This window comes from Bufo bufo, chromosome 1, assembly GCF_905171765.1.
Source record: "Bufo bufo chromosome 1, aBufBuf1.1, whole genome shotgun sequence".
In the NCBI taxonomy this organism is placed as follows: domain Eukaryota; kingdom Metazoa; phylum Chordata; class Amphibia; order Anura; family Bufonidae; genus Bufo; species Bufo bufo.
In genome coordinates this window covers 117,478,847-117,502,285 of record NC_053389.1, presented here as the reverse complement: position 1 = coordinate 117,502,285, position 23,439 = coordinate 117,478,847, and the positions used below count along the sequence as shown (strand labels likewise).

The following is a 23,439-nucleotide window of genomic DNA, read 5'->3' as shown; positions in this document are numbered from 1 at the left end:
GCAATACTCAGAGACATGGCCATGGTAAGAAAGGCTGAAAGACGACCACCACTGAACAAGACACACAAGCTGAAACGTCAAGACTGGGCCAAGAAATATCTCAAGACTGATTTTTCTAAGGTTTTATGGACTGATGAAATGAGAGTGAGTCTTGATGGGCCAGATGGATGGGCCCGTGGCTGGATTGGTAAAGGGCAGAGAGCTCCAGTCCGACTCAGACGCCAGCAAGGTGGAGGTGGAGTACTGGTTTGGGCTGGTATCAAAGATGAGCTTGTGGGGCCTTTTCGGGTTGAGGATGGAGTCAAGCTCAACTCCCAGTCCTACTGCCAGTTTCTGGAAGACACCTTCTTCAAGCAGTGGTACAGGAAGAAGTCTGCATCCTTCAAGAAAAACATGATTTTCATGCAGGACAATGCTCCATCACACGCGTCCAAGTACTCCACAGCGTGGCTGGCAAGAAAGGGTATAAAAGAAGAAAATCTAATGACATGGCCTCCTTGTTCACCTGATCTGGACCCCATTGAGAACCTGTGGTCCATCATCAAATGTGAGATTTACAAGGAGGGAAAACAGTACACTTCTCTGAACAGTGTCTGGGAGGCTGTGGTTGCTGCTGCACGCAATGTTGATGGTGAACAGATCAATACACTGACAGAATCCATGGATGGCAGGCTTTTGAGTGTCCTTGCAAAGAAAGGTGGCTATATTGGTCACTGATTTGTTTTGTTTTTGAATGTCAGAAATGTATATTTGTGAATGTTGAGATGTTATATTGGTTTCACTGGTAAAAATAAATAATTGAAATGGGTATATATTTGTTTTTTGTTAAGTTGCCTAATAATTATGCACAGTAATAGTCACCTGCACACACAGATATCCCCCTAAAATAGCTAAAACTAAAAACAAACTAAAAACTACTTCCAAAAATATTCAGCTTTGATATTAATGAGTTTTTTGGGTTCATTGAGAACATGGTTGTTGTTCAATAATAAAATTAATCCTCAAAAATACAACTTGCCTAATAATTCTGCACTCCCTGTATATTAATACTGGGGTCTAAACTCTAGGTCTTCCACCAATCAGCACAGTGATGCCAAGGAGGCACCCCGATTTCTGGTCACACAGACACATTGGAGGAAATTTTTTAATCATTTTATGCCACTATAGTGATGTAAAAAAGTCAGATTATGGCGCACATCATTTGTGTACCATAATTTGTGACTTTTTAAGCTTCTTGGCACTTTTGTGGAGCAACAGCCACCACATCCTCACTTAAATAAGGCAGAGAGGATTAACCCAATAGATGCTGCGGGCGATTAGGGCATCTAGGGGGTTAACAGTGCAGCAGAGTTTATGATATAATCATAGTATAATTTACTCCTGAAAAAGAGGGCGCCATCTATTAGATTCATAATCTTATCCTATACATTCGGCACAGTACTAAGCATTTACTGTCACAGCACCATCTATTGGAATGATAAACCTGATCCTGTGTTAGGTGTTGGAAATGAGAAGCACAGCGCCCTCTAGTGGACATACAGTCACTGTCTGTTTAATCAGGATTTTAGTAACATTTTGCATGCTGCACCACACACAATACTGCTCATTTAAATGAATTTGAATGTTAGAACAACGTTAAAATGAAAATTCTAATGGGATTTCTTTTTTATTTACCGTAACTTTTGGCAAAGAAATTGCCTGCAAGAGTTGAAATTGAAATCTTAATCTACTTTTTTCACCTTCTACTTTGATTTATGATTTTGACATGAGAAACCCATTATAGGAAGAGAATAATTAATTGACAAAGTGTGAGTTTAAAAGTAAAAGGGCTATTTATGGAGGTGGAAAAGAAAATTCAATTGAATTTTCTTTTTAATTTTAGCATTTTGCAGACACTAGATGAAATGAAAATGTTAAAAGGTTATTTTAATTATAACTTTAGTTTTTTTTAATTCATTTTAATTTTGGCAGGTTTTACCTCCCACACACTATTTATATAAGTTTAGTGAATGTGAATCTGTCTTACAAGAAAATGACCACTAGAGGTCAGACTTAAACCAAAAAAGACAAACCAGATTTATGAAAGGATAATAAATGAGGAGAAAATTGAAGACAGACTTTGCCAATACGCCAGTTTTTTTTTACAAACAAAGCTTAGTAAATATGCCCCAATATGAGCAGTGCTGTAATGAGAAGCTCTGTCCACGATGGAGCTGGGCAGTTCTGGCACCGAGTTTTGGTGAAGGAGCTACACCTAAATAGCTGACTGGTAAGGGGTGCAGGGTGTTAGACCCCCAGTCGATCAGCCAGTGATGGCCTATGCTGAGGAGAGGCCATCACTTATTAACAGGTGGACAACCCCTTTAATTGGCTCTATGTTGTACAGAGTTATAATTGGACACCTGTATTGGTGCATGGGGCCTATTCTACCTCCGTATGGTTCCGCTGACTCATAATGAGGTCCATCTGGTTCCAGTATCTTTGACAACAAGAATAGCGCAGCAGACCAGACTGTTGTTATTATCGAAAGTACTGGAGCCCCGATGGACGAACACAAACGGGAACAGATCCTTAGGTAGTCATATGGCATATCTCTATACCTTCCTGTTTTTTTTAAGTATTGTCCCAGGAAACAGACCTCAAAGGGTTGGTTTTAGGCCTCATGCAGACAACTGTATTTTTGGTCCGTGTCTGATCCACATTTTTTGAGGATTGCACATGGACCCATTTATTTCTAGGGGTCCGTAAAAAAAAACGGACAGCACACAGTTGTCATACGTGTGCTGTCTGCATTAGTGCAGCTGGGCCACATATGATAGAACATGTCCTATTTTTGGACGTTCTGTGGTCAAGGATAGCAGATTTCTACAGGAGTAAAAAAAAAAATGTTGGCATGCACACGGCAAGGATCCATCATTTGCGGAGACCACAAAACAGATACAGTCATGTGAATAAGGCCTTACGCAAATGTGCTCTAACACAGGTGAGAGAAGTTTTGTGTGCATTTCTTTTTGGAACAAAGGCAGGAAAATGGCCGGCAAACAGGGATTTAAATAGATTAAAGGGAACCTGTCACCGGGATTTTGTGTATAGAGCTGAGGACATGGGTTACTAGATGGCCGTTAGCACATCCGCAATACCCAGTCCCCATAGCTCTGTGTGCTTTTATTGTGTAAAAAAAACTATTTGATACATATGCAAATTAACCTGAGATGAGTCCAGCGTGAAGGAGCCCAGCACCGCCCCGCATCCTCCGAATCTCCTCCTTGATCCCCGACGTCAGAAAGCTAGAGTGCCGTAATCTCACGAGGCTGATGCCAGCACAGGGAAGGAACACTATGACGACACTACGCATGCGCTAGCTCGCGCATCGCGAGATTACGGCGCTCTAGCTTTCTGATGTCGGGGAGCAAGGAGGAGATTCTGAGGATGCAGGGCGGTGCTGGCAACTCGGCCTAGGGGCGTAGCGATTTGCCAGGGGTAATAAACCAAGGTCTCTCACTTGAAGATTTTTGACCCTTTCAGTTTGAGTCAAGTGGTGATAATTGGAGACAATCATCCCACATGACCTGATCCGATTTTTGAGGTTTCATGTGGCTAAAAAACTTTGCTTTCAATCTGGCTTTTATGCCCTTCCTACATGCCACAGATTGGAGCTAGGTGCTTGAAAATGTGACCATCCGCAGATCATAGTACTCCCTTAATTTGCATGACCTTATGGCTTGTCCTACTTTTTGTTGTAGTTTCAATGATGAGGACTGTAACGGAAAAAAAAAAAAAAAAAGCAAAAAATGTAATGAAAGTATAACATAAAAATGGCAATCAACTGGAAATCTTCATGCCCATCAATTTCTCATGTGGCCTGCTGCAGCGTGTGGCTGGCTGCGCCGCAATCCGTTTGTCCTTACCTTCACTTATCCCCATTCATTTCACTAATTGCTCTTAGTTATGGACACCACCATTCAACCAACTGCAGCTGGAATCTCCAGGCCCTTCTCCTGCTATAAAATGTGACATTGCTATAACTCAGTCCTAGACTACACTGTGTACATGACTATATGGACTATAATACAGCCACAACGCGTTCTCACTATCTGATCCCCTGTTGTATAAGGTCAGGACCACCAGGCTGGCTGCTAAGTAGTTTTACTATAATGAAAACCAAAAAATGTCCTACTGAAAAACAGTGTAGACATAAAATTGACTGCAGGAAATACACTGTGCTGCTTCAGCATTACTATTCACTAAACATGGGCTTCATCTAAACCTGCAGCAGTCCTGCTTGACAACCAATCAGATCAGGGCTTTCATTTATCAATCTGCTTTTGAAACATGAGACCTATATTCTGATTGGTTGCCAGGCGCAACTGTGCCCTGTTCTCAGGTCAGGTAAATTCATTTCCGCACAGGAGCAGCGCTGACACATACACACAAACCCTCCGAGCGGCTGCCGAGTCACGTGATCATGCGCGTCACGTCAGGGACTCCATTTGTAGTACTGGCAAGAGTAACGCGTGTATGTGTGAAATGTCTGGCACAGAATTCATCCATATTGTAACATGTAGCGTGAAAGGCAAAATATTAATCCCTGGTGAAAATAAAGTCTTGGAAATTTTAGATGAAACCGGACAGTGGCCTGTCGCCCTGAGCAAAGATGGCCGCCGGAGTTTCAGTGTTTCCGGGGGGAGGGTGTCTGTAGTTCAGCTGTTTTGTAACATGCTTGATTCTTCTTGAGCAGAGAGAGAGCATTGGAGAGCAGGACGGGGAACATGGAGAGCGGCCACGGGCAGCAAGTCACCACAGGTAACAGTGCTGTAGAGCTGCCCTTACTAAATGGGTGGAGTACAATAGAGACCCGAAATTAGGTCTTTTTCTACCATTATAGACGTGTCTGCTACATACTGACCTGCCTATTGTGGACTTTTTCATTACTGTAATTGTAGCTTAAAGTGTTCTGTCACCCCCCAAAACACTTTTTTTTTTTTGGGCTTGTTAAAATCCTTATTTAAAGGGAACCTGTCACCAGAATTTTGTGTATAGAGCTGAGGACATGGGTTGCTAGATGGCCGCTAGCACATCCGCAATACCCAGTCCCTATAGCTCTGTGTGCTTTTATTGTGTCAAAAAAACGATTTGATACATATGCAAACTAACCTGAGATGAGTCCTGTATGTGAGATGAGTCAGGGACAGGACTCATCTCAGGTTAGTTTGCATATGTATCAAATAGTTTTTTTTACACAATAAAAGCACACAGAGCTATGGGGACTGGGTATTGCGGATGTGCTAGCGGCCATCTAGCAACCCATGTCCTCAGCTCTATACACAAAATCCCAGTGACAGGTTCCCTTTAACGACTATTCCCCAGGGAGGCGGGAGAGCGAGGCCGACCCCAGGGAGGCGGAGGCGGGAGAGCGAGGCCGACCCCAGGGAGGCGGAGGCGGGGGAGCGAGGCCGACCCCAGGGAGGCGGGGGCGGGGGAGCGAGGCCGACCCCAGGGAGGCGGGGGCGGGGGAGCGAGGCCGACCCCAGGGAGGCGGGGGCGGGGGAGCGAGGCCGACCCCAGGGAGGCGGGGGCGGGGGAGCGAGGCCGACCCCAGGGAGGCGGGGGCGGGGGAGCGAGGCCGACCCCAGGGAGGCGGGGGCGGGGGAGCGAGGCCGACCCCAGGGAGGCGGGGGCGGGGTTGCGGGGCCTGGGGAATAGTCGTTAAAGCGGGGGCGGGGGAGCGGGGCCGACCCCAGGGAAAAATTGAAAAAAATTCAGCCGCAAAAAGCTCTGTGTGTTCGAACTCAGAGAGAAATCTGTTTCAGATCAGCAGCATTTCTATAACTACATCCACATAAAAAAAACACTATTTGCTGCATTTTACTTTCTGCTGCAGAAAATTTGCAACCTTCCAGTCACATGTGGACGTACCCTTTGGAGGAACTTTTATTTTGAGAATTGCCCCCCAGGTCGGCGGTAGTGAGATCCTCTGTTGTACCCATAGACATGTCTGCACATAACTCGTGGAGGAACTCCGGCCCTGTTACAGCAGATGGGCTGAGCTGTGGAGCAGCCCGTGTTGTATAAGATGGGACTGTACGTGTGCATGCCTGTTGGTTGTATAAGATGGGACTGTACGTGTGCATGCGTGTTGTATAAGATGGGACTGTACGTGTGCATGCCTGTTGTATAAGATGGGACTGTACGTGTGCATGCCTGTTGGTTGTATAAGATGGGACTGTACGTGTGCATGCCTGTTGGTTGTATAAGATGGGACTGTACGTGTGCATGCGTGTTGTATAAGATGGGACTGTACGTGTGCATGCCTGTTGTATAAGATGGGACTGTACGTGTGCATGCCTGTTGGTTGTATAAGATGGGACTGTACGTGTGCATGCCTGTTGGTTGTATAAGATGGGACTGTACGTGTGCATGCCTGTTGGTTGTATAAGATGGGACTGTACGTGTGCATGCCTGTTGGTTGTATAAGATGGGACTGTACGTGTGCATGCCTGTTGGTTGTATAAGATGGGACTGTACGTGTGCATGCCTGTTGGTTGTATAAGATGGGACTGTACGTGTGCATGCCTGTTGTATAAGATGGGACTGTACGTGTGCATGCCTGTTGTATAAGATGGGACTGTACGTGTGCATGCCTGTTGGTTGTATAAGATGGGACTGTACGTGTGCATGCTGTGAGCTGTACCCTATGACTGGCTGTCTCATATTACATTACCTAGCGGAGGTCAGAGATTAGGGGGAGTTGTGCTTCTCCTGCAGCGATGCAGATTCCATACTTCACACTAGAGCACAATGGAGTCATCATACAGGATTATAGGTGTATCTGTTTCTGGGAAAGCTGGGTGGCCATTGTTTTCCCTCCCACAGGACTGGTAACTGCCATAAAGCCTTTTTCACCCCTATAGCAATGCTACTGAGATATATTTAATGTGGTTCTCTTCTTTTGCTATATTGATGATGACCTATCCTCAGATCTCTGGCTTCAAGTGATTGGGGACAGCGGAGCTGTAATGTCAACGGAGAAGAGAAGACCGTGCGCTACGTTCTTGTCAAACAGCTGATCAGTGGGGGTGCTGGGAGTTTGACCCCCGCTGATCTGATAATGATGAATTAATGAATGATGAATTCTGAAGATAGCTCATCAATATAGCAACAGCGGAGAACCCCTTTAAATGGATTTGTCAGAAACTGGACAACACTCGGGGCATGTCTAAAATAAAAAATAGAAGGCTTGAGAGAGAGCGCATTGCGTGAAAGGGCTGTTGCTTGCGTGCGGTCACTGTGTCTTATTACCTGCGTGGATTTTAATGTTTGAAATAAAGAAGATGATTTTATTTGGTGAGGGACGCATCCTTTTTTTTTTTTTTTTTTTTTTTTTTTACTTACCTAGCAGATCCTGGGCCACCACCCTGGATCTCCTGCCTGCTCTGTTGACCCAGCTGCAGCGGTGATGTCATGTTGGCAACACATGACCGCTGCAGCCAATCACTGGCCTTAAGCAATGCACAGCTGAGGCCAGTGATTGGCTGCACTGGTCACGTGTTGTCAACGTGATGTCAACAGTCCGACAAGGAGAACTGGAACTTCTGTGATCTGCTAGGTAAGTAGTGGTCTATATTTTTATTTTAGGCCCGCCCCGAGTGTTCCTGAAACTGGACAACCCCTTTAATGTCCTCTACATATCTGTAAAAGAGCAGTGCAGCAGTGGAGTCTGTTGGGCGCAGTTAGTGTCCATGTAATGGATCCATCACTCACTGTTATTTTTGTATTTCTGCTTAAAAGAAGTGTGAACAGAGCCTAAGCTATGTGCTAACATGGCCTTGTGGTTTACTATGTACTGTTTGATTTGTTATGACCCATTTTTAATGGTCAAACTGTTCATTTATTTTAGTGAAACTTGTGGAAAGTAGCGCGAGGCCCTCGGGGGTCCAGCTGGTTAGCACCTATCAAACCAATCGTATAGGAGATCCCTCCAACCTTGTGGAACTTGCCCAGCAGGTGCAAAAGGTCAGTATTTTATTCGGTAATACTATGCAATAACAATCCGAACACGAGAAGGGTAAATTCCTGCCACTGTCCCCATTGAGAATGCTTCAGATACTGCCCAGTAGATAAATGGACACTAAGGCCTCATGCACACGACCGTTGTGTGCATCCATGGCCGTTGTTCCGTTTTTCAGTGATTTTCGGCGGACCCATTGACTTTCAATGGGTCCGTTGAAAACTCGGAAAATGCACCGTTGTTCATCCGTGGCCGTGATCCGTGTTTCCTGTCCATCAAAAAAAATATGACCTGTCCTATTTTTTTTTTTTTTTGACGGACAACGGTTCACGGACCCATTCAAGTCAATGGGTCCGTGAAAAAACACGGATGCACACAAGATTGGAATCCGCATCCGTGATCCGTGGCCGTAGGCTACTTTCACACAGACGGATCGCAGCTTTTTCGGAGCTGAGTTTTCACTTTGTGAAAACTCATATTCGACAGTATATTCTAACACAGAGGCGTTCCCATAGTGATGGGGACGCTTCAAGTTAGAATATACTACGAACTGTGTACATGACTGCTGCCTGGCAACACCCGATCTCTTACAGGGGGCTGTGATCCGCACAATTAACCCCTCAGGTGCCGCACCTGAGGGGTTAATTGTGCGTATCATAGCCCCCTGTAAGAGATCAGGTGCTGCCAGGCAGGAGGGGGCACACCCTCCTCCCTCCCCAGTTTTAAGTTCATTGGTGGCCAGTGCGGACCCCCCTCCCTCCCCTGTATTACTGTACATTCATTGGTGGGCCCCCCCCCCCCCCCCATTGGTGGCAGCGGAGAGTTCCGATCGGAGTCCCAGTTTAATCGCTAGGACTCTGATCGGTAACCATGGCAACCAGGACGCTACTGCAGTCCTGGTTGCCATGGTTACTTAGCAATTTTTAGAAGCATTATACTTACCTGCGATGTCTGTGACCGGCCGGGCGCTCCTCCTACTGGTAAGTGACAGGTCTGTGCGGCGCATTGCTTATAGCACAGACCTGTCACTTACCAGTAGGAGGAGCGCCCGGCCGGTCACAGACATCACAGGTAAGTATAATGCTTCTAAAAATTGCTAAGTAACCATGGCAGTCGGAGCCCCAGCGATTAAACTGGGACTCCGATCGGAACTCTCCGCTGCCACCAATGATAGGGGGGGGAGGGAGGGGGGCCGCACTGGCCACCAATGAATGTACAGTAATACAGGGGAGGGAGGGGGGGCCCACTGGCCTCCAATGAATGTACAGTAATACAGGGGAGGGAGGGGGGGCCCACTGGCCTCCAATGAATGTACAGTAATACAGGGGAGGGAGGGGGGGCCCACTGGCCACCAATGAATGTACAGTAATACAGGGGAGGGAGGGGGGGGCCGCACTGGCCACCAATGAATGTACAGGGGAGGAGGGGGGCGCACTGGCCACCAATGAATGTACAGTAATACAGGGGAGGGAGGGGGGGGCCGCACTGGCCACCAATGAATGTAATACAGGGGAGGGAGGGAGGGGGGGGGGGCACACTGGCCACCAACAAATTTAAAACTGGGGAGGGAAAGTTTTGGTGCCCGCCTGGCCGTGCGGAGCCAAACGGATCCGTCCTGACTTACAATGCAAGTCAATGTTTGACGTTGACACAATATGGTACAATTGCAAACGGATCCGTCCCCCATTGACTTTCAATGTAAAGTCAGGAGTCTCTATTATACCATCGGATCAGCGTTTTTTCCAATTCGATGGTATATTTTAACTTGAAGCGTCCCCATCACCATGGGAACGCCTCTATGTTAAAATATACCATCGGATTTGAGTTATATCGTGAAAACTCAGATCCGACAGTATATTCTAACACAGAGGCGTTCCCATAGTGATGGGGACGCTTCAAGTTAGAATATACTAAGAACTGTGTACATGACTGCCCCTTGCTGCCCGGCAGCACCCGATCTCTTACAGGGGGCTGTGATCCGCACAATTATCCTTTCAGGTGCCGCACCTGAGGGGTTAATTGTGCGCATCATAGGCCCCTGTAAGAGATCAGGTGCTGCCAGGCAGGAGGGGGCAGACCCCCCTGCCTCCCCAGTTTTAAATTCATTGGTGGCCAGTGCGGCCCCCCCCCCCCCCTCCCTCCCTCCCCTGTATTAAATTCATTGGTGGCCAGTGCGGCCCCCCCCTCCAAACTGGGACTCCGATCGGAACTCTCTGCTGCCACCAATGATGGGGGGGGGGGGGGGGGGGGGTTTTAATTAGGAGAGGGAGGGGCGCACTGAGGGGTTAATTGTGTGGATCACAGCCCCCTGTAAGAGATCGGGTGCTGCCAGGCAGCAGGGGGCAGTCATGTACACAGTTCGTAGTATATTCTAACTTGAAGCGTCCCCATCACTATGGGAACGCCTCTGTGTTTGTGAAAACTCATATCCGACAGTATATTCTAACACAGAGGCGTTCCCATAGTGATGGGGACGCTTCAAGTTAGAATATACTACGAACTGTGTACATGACTGCCCCCTGCTGCCTGGCAGCACCCGATCTCTTACAGGGGGCTGTGATCCACACAATTAACCCCTCAGTGCGCCCCTCCCTCTCCTAATTAAAATCCACCCCCCCCCCCCCCTCATTGGTGGCAGCAGAGAGTTCCGATCGGAGTCCCAGTTTGGAGGGGGGGGCCGCACTGGCCACCAATGAATTTAAAACTGGGGAGGCAGGGGGGTCTGCCCCCTCCTGCCTGGCAGCACCTGATCTCTTACAGGGGCCTATGATGCGCACAATTAACCCCTCAGGTGCGGCACCTGAAAGGTTAATTGTGCGGATCACAGCCCCCTGTAAGAGATCGGGTGCTGCCGGGCAGCAAGGGGCAGTCATGTACACAGTTCTTAGTATATTCTAACTTGAAGCGTCCCCATCACTATGGGAACGCCTCTGTGTTAGAATATACTGTCGGATCTGAGTTTTCACGCTATAACTCAAATCCGATGGTATATTTTAACATAGAGGCGTTCCCATGGTGATGGGGACGCTTCAAGTTAAAATATACCATCGAATTGGAAAAAACTCTGATCCGATGGTATAATAGGGACTCCTGACTTTACATTGAAAGTCAATGGGGGACGGATCCGTTTGCAATTGCACCATATTGTGTCAACGTCAAACGGATCCGTCCCCATTGACTTGCATTGTAAATCAGGACGGATCCGTTTGGCTCCGCACGGCCAGGCGGACACCAAAACGACTTTTTCCTTCATGTCCGTGGATCCTCCAAAAATCAAGAAAGACCCACGGAAGAAAAAACGAACACGGATCACGGACCCCGTTTTTGCAGACCGCCAAAAAAAAACGGTCGTGTGCATGAGGCCTAATTGTCAGCATTCCTGAAGGGTCCTAGGTCCATAAAACCTCTGTGTAGACGTATGGACCCTTACTGTACTTCTGTATGCCTCTGATGTATTAAAAAATCACTCCTTATTGTATGCTGCATGTATGGAGGGAATCTCTAGACATTGTGCCACATGTATGTGTCCAATGTCTGGTTGCGTGACATCACTGCTGGGCCACATGCTACTTGGGGACACAACGCCACTGAGGCCAGTCATTGTCTTCTGCCGCATGCGTGACCCTGTCTGAAAGTTTACAGGCCGGGGACCAGATGATCATGGAATGGAGCCCGAGCACCGGAACGGTGGGGAGCAGGTGAGTATGATGTTTTCATGAGGTCAGGGGTCAGCAACCTCCAGGTGTTCTGAAACTACAACTCCCACAATGCTCCATTCACATTTATAGGAGTTAGAAAAACAGCCGGGCATGTTTGCACGCTGGGGGTTGTAGTTACACAGCAGCTGGAGCGGCGAAGGTTACAGCTCCTCGGGCTAGTTTAAAACGCCAATAAGGATGGACAACCCCTTTTATAGGGGTTTTCCAACTAACTAACGTGTGTGTGTGTGTGTGTGTGATGCAAACTGCTGGGACCCACTGATCGCAGACCAGAGATCCTGGAGTCCCCTATGAGTATGGGACTGCCAAGTACAGCGCTCGTCGCTATTTCTGGCAGTAACATAGAAGTCAATGGAGCACAGGTTATGCACGCACACCACCGCTCACAGAGGACTCCCGTTTTCATGATCTCAGGGAGTCCTAATAGTTGGGCCCCCAGCAACTAAACCTCTTTTAAATGGAGGAACTTGTTACTGTAGTACCACCCCCTTCTGTCTGCGTAGATGCTGTCTCCAGGTGGTCTCATTATGGGTCTGTTACCTGTAATCTCTTGGTATGCCGGTATACTTCTGCTGCTCTGCTCTGCATTGTTGCACTTTGCACATGTTATACATTATATAAAATGAATTTTACATATGTCAATATGGTAATCTTAAAGGGGTAACTGGATAGGTCTTCAGCATCTGATCAGTGGGGGTCCGACACCCGGGACCCCTGCTGATCAGCTGTTTAAGAAGGCAGCGGCGCTCCTGTGAGCGCTGTGCCGTACATTGTATAGCGGTTTTGCTTGGTATCGCACTCAGTCTCATTGAAGTGAATGGGGCTGAGCTGTGATACAAGCACAGCCAGAGGATAGGTCATCAGTATCAAAATCCCAGAAAAACCCCTTAAAGAGGTGGTCCTGGAGAAGAAAAAAAGCAATTCCATTCCAGAAACATTGCCACAATTGTCCAAAAGTATTCAATTTCATCACTGTTCAAGTGAATAAGGTTGAGATGCAGTTCTGGACGCCGTCTATAGGCGGGGGTGGTGTTGCTGTACGGGGGAGGGGGGACTATTTTATTTTTTCCTTTTTTCTGGACAACCCTTATCTACAGTGCAGCGCTGGGTCCTAGCAACCAAGACTGGGACTGCTGTGGTGCTTATGAATAATCTATCAGCACGGTGAGAGCGATTGTCCATCATACATTGAATATATTACATTTTTTTTATGTTCTTCCCACAGGCAGATGATTTCATAAGGGCCAATGCCTGTAATAGGCTAACCGTTATAGCAGAGCAGATCAGAATGTTGCAGGAGCAAGCAAAGAAGGTAAGTGTGAGAGAGGCATTTCTCTTCACCTAACGTGGTATACCATTATAGAAAATGTGAATGTCATAAAGGGGGACCCCCCTATGAGCAGGAAGGAAGAGCCACACTGTAGGAGCATCTCCAAGACTTAGAGGACCTGTAACCTCTCCTGACGTGACTGCTTTAACAACTACTTGCCTCCCCCTTGTGATAACAGTCCTGGAGCATCTATTCTTATCACTCTATGTTGTGTCATTCCTTTATTATTCCTGTTAGAAGTTATGATTGAATTGCCCAGATAGGTGTTACCAGTTGGAGGGGGGGGGGGGGGGGGGTCTGGCAGCACTGACTGGATAGTGTCAGACTGCAGGCAATTCAATCATAACTTCTAACAGGAATAATAAAAGAATGGCACAACACAGGTGGAACATCTATTCTTATCACTCTATCTGGACTTGCATTGCAGATTGTTAGCAATTTATTCATGTTATTACATGGGGAATGCCAGTAGAAGAAGTTACAGGTCCTTTTTAAGTCGACCATAAAAGGGATTTTCCTCAGCATAGAAAGTGATTGCATTTCGGTCCCAGCAGTCAGACCTCCACCGATCCTCTAAATGAAGGGGCTGCAGCACTAATGAAAGGGTTATACCCATCTCAGACATTGATGGCATATTGGTAGGATATGCCATCAATGTCAGACAGGTGCCCCCAAAGCGAAAGAGAGCGCATGTACGGCGTGCTCTATGGGAATTCCGAAAACGGCAGAGCAATTTTCAGAAGTCCCATAGCGGTGAATGGAGCGGGCACTGCTCATGCACAGCCACATCTCCATTCACTGCTATGAGACTGCAGGAAATAGCCAAGCCAGCGCTGCCATAGTAGTGAATGGACGGTGCCTGCTCTAGCGCAGTGTGCTCTCCTCCGTTTTGGAGACAGGTGCGATTGACGCCTCTGGGACCCGCTCCTATCTGATATTGATGGTATATCCTAGTTATATGCCATCAGTCTGAGAAGGGAATACTGAACAGTGGGTAAATGTGAGTTAGTGCTCTGCACATCGCTAGGATATCGCAAGATGGTAATAGTCAGGTCGATAAATATTGGGACATTGACACAATTCTAACATTTTTGGCTCTGTACACCACCACAATGGATTTGAAATTAAATGAACAAGATGTGCTTTAACTGCAGACTGTCAGCTTTAATTTGAGGGTATTTACATCCAGATCAGGTGAAAGGTGTAGGAATTACAGCAGTTTGCATATGTGCCTCCCACTTGTTAAGGGACCAAAAGTAATGGGACAATTAGCTTCAGCTGTTCCATGGCCAGGTGTGTGTTATTCCCTCATTATCCCAATTACAATGAGCAGATAAAAGGTCCAGAGTTCATTTCAAGTGTGCTATTTGCATTTGGAATCTGTTGCTGTCAACTCTCAAGATGAGATCCAAAGAGCTGTCACTATCAGTGAAGCAAGCCATCATTAGGCTGAAAAAACAAAACAAACCCATCAGAGAGATAGCAAAAACATTAGGCGTGGCCAAAACAACTGTTTGGAACATTCTTAAAAAGAAGGAACGCATCGGTGAGCTCAGCAACACCAAAATACCCGGAAGACCACTGAAAACAACTGTGGTGGATGACCGAAGAATTCTTTCCCTGGTGAAGAAAACGCCCTTTACAACAGTTGGCCAGATCAAGAACACTCTCCAGGAGGTAGGAGTATGTGTGTCAAAGTCAACAATCAAGAGAAGACTTCACCAGAGTGAGTACAGAGGGTTCACCACAAGATGTAAACCATTGGTGAGCCTCAAAAACAGGAAGGCTAGATTAGAGTTTGCCAAACGACATCTAAAAAAGCCTTCACAGTTCTGGAACAACATCCTATGGACAGATGAGAACAAGATCAACTTGTACCAGAGTGATGGGAAGAGAAGAGTATGGTGAAGAAAAGGAACTGCTCATGATCCTAAGCATACCATCTCATCAGTGAAGCATGGTGGTGGTAGTGTCATGGCGTGGGCATGTATGGCTGCCAATGGAACTGGTTCTCTTGTATTTATTGATGATGTGACTGCTGACAAAAGCAGCAGGATGAATTCTGAAGTGTTTCGGGCAATATTATCTGCTCATATTCAGCCAAATGCTTCAGAACTCATTAGACGGTGCTTCACAGTGCAGATGGACAATGACCCAAAGCATACTGCAAAAGCAACCAAAGAGTTTTTTAAGGGAAAGAAGTGGGATGTTATGCAATGGCCAAGTCAATCACCTGACCTGAATCCGATTGAGCATGCATTTCACTTGCTGAAGACAAAACTGAAGGGAAAATGCCCCAAGAACAAGCAGGAACTGAAGACAGTTGCAGTAGAGGCCTGGCAGAGCATCACCAGGGATGAAACCCAGCGTCTGGTGATGTCTATGCGTTCCAGACTTCAGGCTGTAATTTACTGCAAAGGATTTGCAACCAAGTATTAAAAAGTGAAAGTTTGATTTATGATTATCATGTCCCATTACTTTTGGTCCCTTAACAAGTGGGAGGCACATATGCAAACTGTTGTAATTCCTACACCGTTCACCTGATTTGGATGTAAATACCCTCAAATTAAAGCTGACAGTCTGAAGTTAAAACACATCTTGTTCGTTTTATTTCAAATCCATTGTGGTGGTGTGTAGAGCCAAAAATGTTAGAATTCTGTCGATGTCCCAATATTTATGGACCTGACTGTATGTCCTTGGGCACTTTGGGCGTTGTTTCTTTCTCCAATGTCTCCACAATATTATCTAGCCTCACTTCATTTTGTGAGAGAGCTGGAAAGGTTGATTTTAGGGACAAATCACTACTATTGTGGCTGTCAAGGTGCTTATTAAGACCCTTGGTTTTTTCATCAGGTGATATGAGGACATCTGCCTGAAGGCCAGAAGTTGGTCAGAGCTGCTGGGAAGTGTTGGAGTTACAGGAATTTGTCAAACGCATTAGTTGAGGGAGAAGTAATATCCTGACCATATATAAAAGACATATCAGGAAAATCTAGTCATTCTGCTGGATTCTTAATGCTCTGCTAATAGCCGTTCATTTCTGTAGGTATTAGAAGAAGCCAAGAGAGATGCTGATCTGCACCATGCTGCATGTAACGTGGTAAAGAAACCAGGGAATATTTATTACCTCTATCAGCGGGAAAGTGGACAGAGATATTTCTCCATTCTCTCTCCAAAGGTGATGTTTGGTGATTGCTCTTATGGTCATCTCTCCTTTGGCCTTCAATAGTTTCTGTTATACACCTTATACAGCACCTTGAAAACGTATTTATAACCTTTTAAACTTTTTCAAATTTTTCCACAAACTTAGGCCTCTTTCACACGAACGCTCCGTGGCCGTATTGCGGACCGCATTTGCGGATCTGCAATACACGGGCACCATTCCGTGGGTATTCCGCATCACGGATGCGGACCCATTCATTTGAATGGGTCTGCAAATCCGGAGATGCGAAACGGAAGCACGGAACAGAACCCTATGGAAGCACTACGGAGTGCTTCCGTGGGGTTTCGTCCCGTACTTCTTTCCGCAAAAAGATAGAACATGTTCTATCTTTTTGCGGAACGGCCGGATCGCGGACCCATTAAAGTGAAAGGATCCGCTGCGGCTGCCACACGTTCGGTGTTCGCGCAAAATGCAGGCCGCAGCATGGCCACAGGGCGCACATGTATTTATTGGGATTTTATGTGATAGACCAACACAAAGTAGTAAGTACGGTATGTGTGAAGTGAAAAGAAAATGATACATGGTTTTCAAACTTTCTAATAAAAATCTGGAAAGTGTGGCGTGCATTTCTATTCAGCTCCCTTGTGTCAATACTTTGTAGGACCACAATTACAGCTACAGTCTTTTGAGGTATGTCTCTACCCAGCTTTACGAATCTAGAGAATGAAATTTTTGCCCATTCTCTGAAGAGCAGTCAGATTGGAGAACATCTATGAACAATAGAATTTAGGTCTGGACTTTGACTGGGCTATTCTAGCACATAAATATGTTTTTGATCTAAACCACTCCACTGTAACTCTGGTTGTGTGTTTAGGGTCTTTGTCCTTCTGGAAGGTGAACCCTCACCCCCGTCTCAAGTCTTTTGCAGCCTCTACTAGGTTTTCCTCAAGGATTCCCATGTATTTAGCTCCATCCATTTTCCCATCAACACTGACCAGCTTTCCTGTCCCTGCTAAAGATGAGCATCGCCACAGCATGATCCTGCCACCACCATGTTTCACACGGTGGGGATGGTGTGTTCAGGGTGATGTGCAGGGTTTTTCACCAAACATAGCATTTTGCATTTAGGCCACAATGTTCAACTTTGGTCTGCAAATGGAACTTCTTATGGCTTGCTTTCAAAAATGGGTTTCTTCTTGCCACCTCTTCCATAAAGGTTAGGTTTGTGGAGTACACAACTAATAGTTTTCCTTTGGACAGATTCTCCCACCTGATCTCTGCAGCTCCTCCACAGTGACCATGGGCCGCCTTGCTGCTTCTCTAATTAGTGCTCTCCTTGCCTAGGCTGTCAGTTTAGGTGGATAACCATGTCTTAATAGGTTTGCAGTTGTGCCATACTACTTTCATTTTTGAATGATGGATTCAACAGTGCTCTGTGAGATGTTCAGAGTTTGGGATATTTTTTATAACTTAATCCTGCTTTACACTTCTCCACAACTTTATCCCTGACCTGTCTGGTGTGTTCCTTGGTTTTCATGATGCTGTTTGATCACTAACCTCTGAGACCTTCACAGAACAGCGGTAGTTATACTGAGAATAAATTACACACAGATGGACTCTTTACTAATTAAGTGACTTCTGAAGGCAATTTGTCACAATAGATTTTATTTAGGGGTATCAGAGTACAGGGGGCTGAATACAAATGCACGCCACACTTTTTAGGTTTTTATTTATTAAAAATTTCCACACCATGTATCATTTTCTTCTCGCATACTTACTACTTTGTGTTGGTCTACACCATAATATCCCCCAAAAATTCATTTAAGTTTGTGGGTGTAACGTGGAAAAGTTGAAGGGGTATGAATACTTTTTCAAGGCACTCTACATATAGCATATCTATACATTCATAGCCATAGGGGCTCACAGTCTCAATTATCTAGGGTGCACTCATTAGGTGCATGCATCCATTAAAGGAGTAGCAAAAGTATTCAGATGAGTTCCGTGCCCTCTCCGGCTGTGATCCATGTTTCTTGGAGAAGTGGGCAGAGTCGTGTATGCACTTGTATACTTTCTATGGATTTGTGCCCCACTTTGTTTATATCTTCCCTACTAAACACTTCTGCCCATTTTCTTCAACAGTTAGCAGGGATGTCACAACTTGGATCTGCACATAACTAAAATATGTCATAAAATTCTTTAAAAAATATTGGTCCTTTTAACTCCTTCAGGACTCTGCGATTTTTATTTTATCCCTTTTTGTGGTTTCGCTTTTTACTCCCTGCCTTCCCAGAGCCATAACTTTAAAAAAAAAAAAAAAAATTCTTTCCCCATTCACATAGCCGTATGAGGGCTGTTGTACTTTCTAATGGCACCATTTTATATTGCATACAATGTAGTAGGAAGCTGGAAAAATTCAAATGGGTTTGGAATTCCGCCATAGTTTTATAGGTTTTGTTTTTCAGCATTCCCAATGCGGTAATACTGACCTGTTATCTTCATTTTTCTGAGTCAGTATGATCACAGAAATACCACATTTTAGCAGTTTTTCTTGTGTTTTTAATACTTTAAAAAAATTAATAAAAAATGTTTAAAGGGTTTCTATCACTTCGTTTCACATAATTAGCTGTCAGACACTAGCGATCCGCTAGTGTCTGCTCTGCCAAACCATCCTAATATAATTGCTTTTGGGGCAGCCGTTTTGCTAAAAAAGAACTTTTATTAATATGCTAATGAGCCTCTAGGTGCTATGGGGGCGTCATTAGCACCTAGAGGCTCCGTCTACCTTCACAAACTGCCGCCGCCCAGCGCGTCTCTCCAGCCCGCCCATCTCCTCCTGAATGCGATCCTCCCTGTGAGCGCCTGTATTCGGCGCATGCGCAGTGAATGTCTGACCGCTTCCCTGCTCAGACATCTCCACTGCGCCTGCGCCGATGACGTCATAGTGCTCCGAGGAACAGGCGCAGTGGAGATGTCTGAGCAGGGAAGCGGTCAGACATTCACTGCGCATGCGCCAAATACAGGCGCTCACAGGGAGGATCGCATTCAGGAGGAGATGGGCGGGCTGGAGAGACGCGCTGGGCGGCGGCAGTTTGTGAAGGTAGACGGAGCCTCTAGGTGCTAATGACGCCCCCATAGCACCTAGAGGCTCATTAGCATATTAATAAAAGTTCTTATTTTTAGCAAAACGGCTGCCCCAAAAGCTATTATATTAGGATGGTTGGGCAGAGCAGACACTAGCGAATCGCTAGTGTCTGACAGCTAATTATGTGAAACGAAGTGGTAGAAACCCTTTAAAGAGGACCTTTCATCAGCATCAAGTATGTAAACTGAATATACATACATGGAGAGCGGCGCCCAGGGATCCCCCTGCACTTACTATTATCCCCGGGCGCCGCTCCGTTCTCCGGTTATAGGCTCCGGTAAAGTCATAGTTAGGCTCCACCCATTTGAGCCTGCCGGCGTCTCCTTCTCCTATGTTGTAGCGCTGGCCAATCGCAGCGCTCAGCTCATAGCATTGCTAAGAGCTGAGCGCTGCGATTGGCCAGCGCTACAGCATAGGAGAAGGAGACGCCGGCAGGTTCCCCTGGGTGGAGCCTAACTATGACTTTACCGGAGCCTATAACCGGAGAACGGAGCGGCGCCCGGGGATAATAGTAAGTGCAGGGGGGTCCCTGGGCGCCGCTCTCCATGTATGTATATTCAGTTTACATACTTGATGCTGATGAAAGGTCCTCTTTAAATTATTTTCTTTTTCTTTGCATCGCCATATTCTGACTCCCATAACTTTTTTTTATAGTTAGGTCTACAGAGCTGTGTGAGGCTCATTTTTTGCAGGGTGATCTGTAGTTTCTATTAATACCATTTTGGAGTGTGTTTTGACTTTTTACTTTTTGATCAAGAAGCAAGAAGAAACAGCAACTTGGACATTTTGATTTTTATTTTTTTCCTGTTACGGTGTTCATCATACAGGATAAATGTTTATATTTTAATAGCATAGGCATTTTTGCATGGAGCGATGCTTATGAATAGTTTTATTATTATTATTTTTTTTTTTAAATCAGATTGTTTTTATTGAGATTTTCAAAACATTTTATAAGACAAACGAAACAGTCCCCCCCCCCCCATACCCCAACATCCTGGATCCAGGCAGAGACTCTCCAAAAGTCTATTCCAGAAGAATAGTTTTATTTTTAATATGGGGAAAGGGGAGGTTATAGAATTTTTACATTTCATTTATTTATTTATTTTAATAAAGGGAATGTGTCATCAGAAAATAACCTATTGTTTAAATCATGTTTTTATGTTTAACATAGTCTTTAAAGAAATGTTGATGGTATTTTTAATTTTCTATGTCAATATCTATGTTTAAATAAAAAACATAAAATCCTGCAGTTTTCACACTGGCCACTAAGCCCAATATTAGGCGTCCCCTCTTGGTCTGTACAGATCCCTTTACTGCAGTTTTCTGCTTATCTGTCATTCTAATCCTGCCTGTAATGGTATCACCTCTGTGTATTGATAAGACAGGATCCACCATTTACAATAGGTGTTTGTCAAATCTTATCTATTCTTTCCTTGTATAATGACCTCTGCACAGGTCACAGAGCATGCCTAGAAAATGCTGCCATAGAAGTCACTGAGGTCTCGTCCAGACCATTGTGTCTATGGACCATGGGGCTGCCGTAAAGCAATTCTCCTAATCCTTTCTAAATGCTATTAACAACAGCACAGGCAAGATGGCCGCCACCATAATCATGTTCATGAGAATAGAATAAATAAATCTGCAATCAGAAAATAAACAGATTAGAAAAAGGAGATGTATTACTATCTGGTTTTAACTGGGAGATAACATTTTTGGAGACACATTTCCTTTAAAGGGGTTATCCAAGTTCTTAAACAGCCGCCCCTGGTGCCCGCACTGCCACTGCCGCTTCTCCATATACACGGATGAAAACATCCGGTGTCGGGGGGGGGGCTCGTCCCCGCCCCCGCCTTCCATTGGCTGCTCCCCCCCGACACCGGATGTTTTCATCCGTGTACAGGGAGAAGTGGCAGTGCGGGCGCCGGAAGCAGGGAGCCGGGTATGTATATTACCTGTGAGGGGCCCGGCACATAGGGGGGCTGTTTGAGAACTTGGATAACCCCTTTAAGTCCCCATAGGAGACTTTAACATGTGATCGTCTGATTGCTTCTCTCATAGACTGTGGTGATTTAAAGGGGTTATCCCGCAATTTGATATTGATGATAGGTCATCAATATCAGATTAGTGGGGGTCCCAAAATCCTGAGGATAGGCCATCAGTATCAAATTCCTGGATAGCCCCTTTAACATTGCAGCCTATGGCAGTTTCATTATGTTTCAGTGGAGCTCTCTACAGTAGGCACAAGCCGTTCATCTTTCCCAACTGCTGCAGCCAGTCGCTGCCCTCAGCAGTGATGTGCCATTCATGTACATGTGACCACTGAGGCCAGTGATTGTCTGTCGCTGTTTCTGGACCGATTAACATAATGTCATCAGTACAGGCCCCGTGGGGATTGGAGCAGTGGCATGGGACCCGCAGGACCTTTTAAAGGTGTGGGGTTTTTTTTCTTAAAATTTTACACTGCCCCCAGCCTCATTTTACAAAATGCTGGAATATCCCTTTAACGTATTTTCTGCCTCAGACAGCTGTAAGAGGTGGGGCAGTGCAAACATAAAACACCCAAAAAATTAATACCATAAGTATTTCACATGGAATCATCCGTACACCACCTATAATGCTAAAAAAAAGCTACCACGCAAGTAAATATTGTAAATGTAATACTTTATTAGAAATCCATATAAAACACAGTAATTACATTCTAAAATACATAAAGCAGCAACCATGAGAACACTGGAGTGTCAGTAAAAATAAGCTCCAGACATCAAGGGACTAGTACACTATCAAATAGCAGCATCATCACATGGGGCTCATTATAGCAAACATGCGTCCATATATTGCAATCCACCGCACAACCCTGGAGTGTGAGGGGCGGTGATATACCTATGCACACCCAAGGTATAATGCTGCCAATAGAAATCACACAGAAAGTCCATATTACTGACCCAGTCTGGAGCATCCGCCTGACGATCGTTTCGCTTTGCGCTTCCTCACAGGGCAAACATACAAGCACCTTTTCCGCTTCTGTGCTGGCGCAGCAACAGGTGTGCTGTGTACATATAGCCTAGGCCTCATTCCAACCCTACTTTCTTTTTCTTTGAGAGCTCCCTCTAGCTCTAGATGCCCCCGTTTTTAATGGCGGTGGCTGACTAGCCCCATTAGGAAGAGCCACGGGGGAATCTGCAGGTAGATTAAGGTATTTCTAGCTATATAAAGAGGATGTTCAGTTTCAGTAACTATTTTTCCTTCTTCGTCCTCTGTAGGACTGGGGTCCAAGCTGTCCTCATGAATTTCTTGCCGCGTACAAACTGCAACATGACATGTCCTGGACTCCCTTTGAGAAAATTGAGAAGAGAGATGCTGAAATTAACATTATTGATAAGTTACTGAATGAGCAGATTGCACTTCCTTCCAGTGCCGAGCCCAACTTCAGAGGACTGACCAATTAACCAGGCCCTTAGACTTCATGTGTATAAGTAGCTGAGGATCAGACGTCGGTGCCTTGTGTACAGTACCAATGCCCTGTCTTTTACCTCGCCTCATGGATGCTCGCCCCTTACCAGAAGGGAAATCTAGTGCTCTGCTGTAAATAGGACTGTTTTATTGAGTGGGTTGTTCCTTTAAATTGTTAAAATAATGAAATGTTCAGAGAGATTGGAGATGTATTTTTTATTTACTAATTTTATTGAAAATTGTACAAAATATCAGTGATCCTGATACAGCTCAAATAACTATTAAAGGCATCTGTTTTCTCTAAAACTGCTGTGTCCTCTCTACTTTGATTGACAGGACTAGGCAGTGTAAACGTGATCACACCTGGCCCTAGAGCAGAGCCTTTAGGTGTAACTGTAACGCCCCCGTTGCTCCTAGAGGCTCATTTGCATATATTAAAACATCATTTTCTTAGCAATGCGGGCACATGGGACCAACACAGATGCCTTCAGCTGCCAAGTTCACATGCAACAGGTCAGTCAGATTCATATGTACAAAACTGCTGACAGATGCCCTTTAAAGGATAACTGTCACACTTAGACCCCAATTTCAATTTTCATATATGTAGTTACTAATAACATGATATTC

General features: G+C 45.4%; 1 protein-coding gene across 1 annotated transcript; it reads left to right on the top strand.

Annotated features, from left to right (window-relative positions):
- The first annotated feature begins 4,665 nt into the window (after positions 1–4,665).
- C1H1orf50 (chromosome 1 C1orf50 homolog) lies at positions 4,666–23,235 on the top strand. Its single transcript, XM_040415562.1, has 5 exons — positions 4,666–4,803; positions 7,898–8,013; positions 12,953–13,039; positions 16,104–16,235; positions 22,623–23,235. The coding sequence occupies exons 1-5, from the start codon at positions 4,770–4,772 to the stop codon at positions 22,806–22,808; spliced, it is 555 nt and encodes a 184-aa protein (XP_040271496.1). The 5' UTR covers positions 4,666–4,769; the 3' UTR covers positions 22,809–23,235.
- The last annotated feature ends 204 nt before the right edge of the window (positions 23,236–23,439 follow it).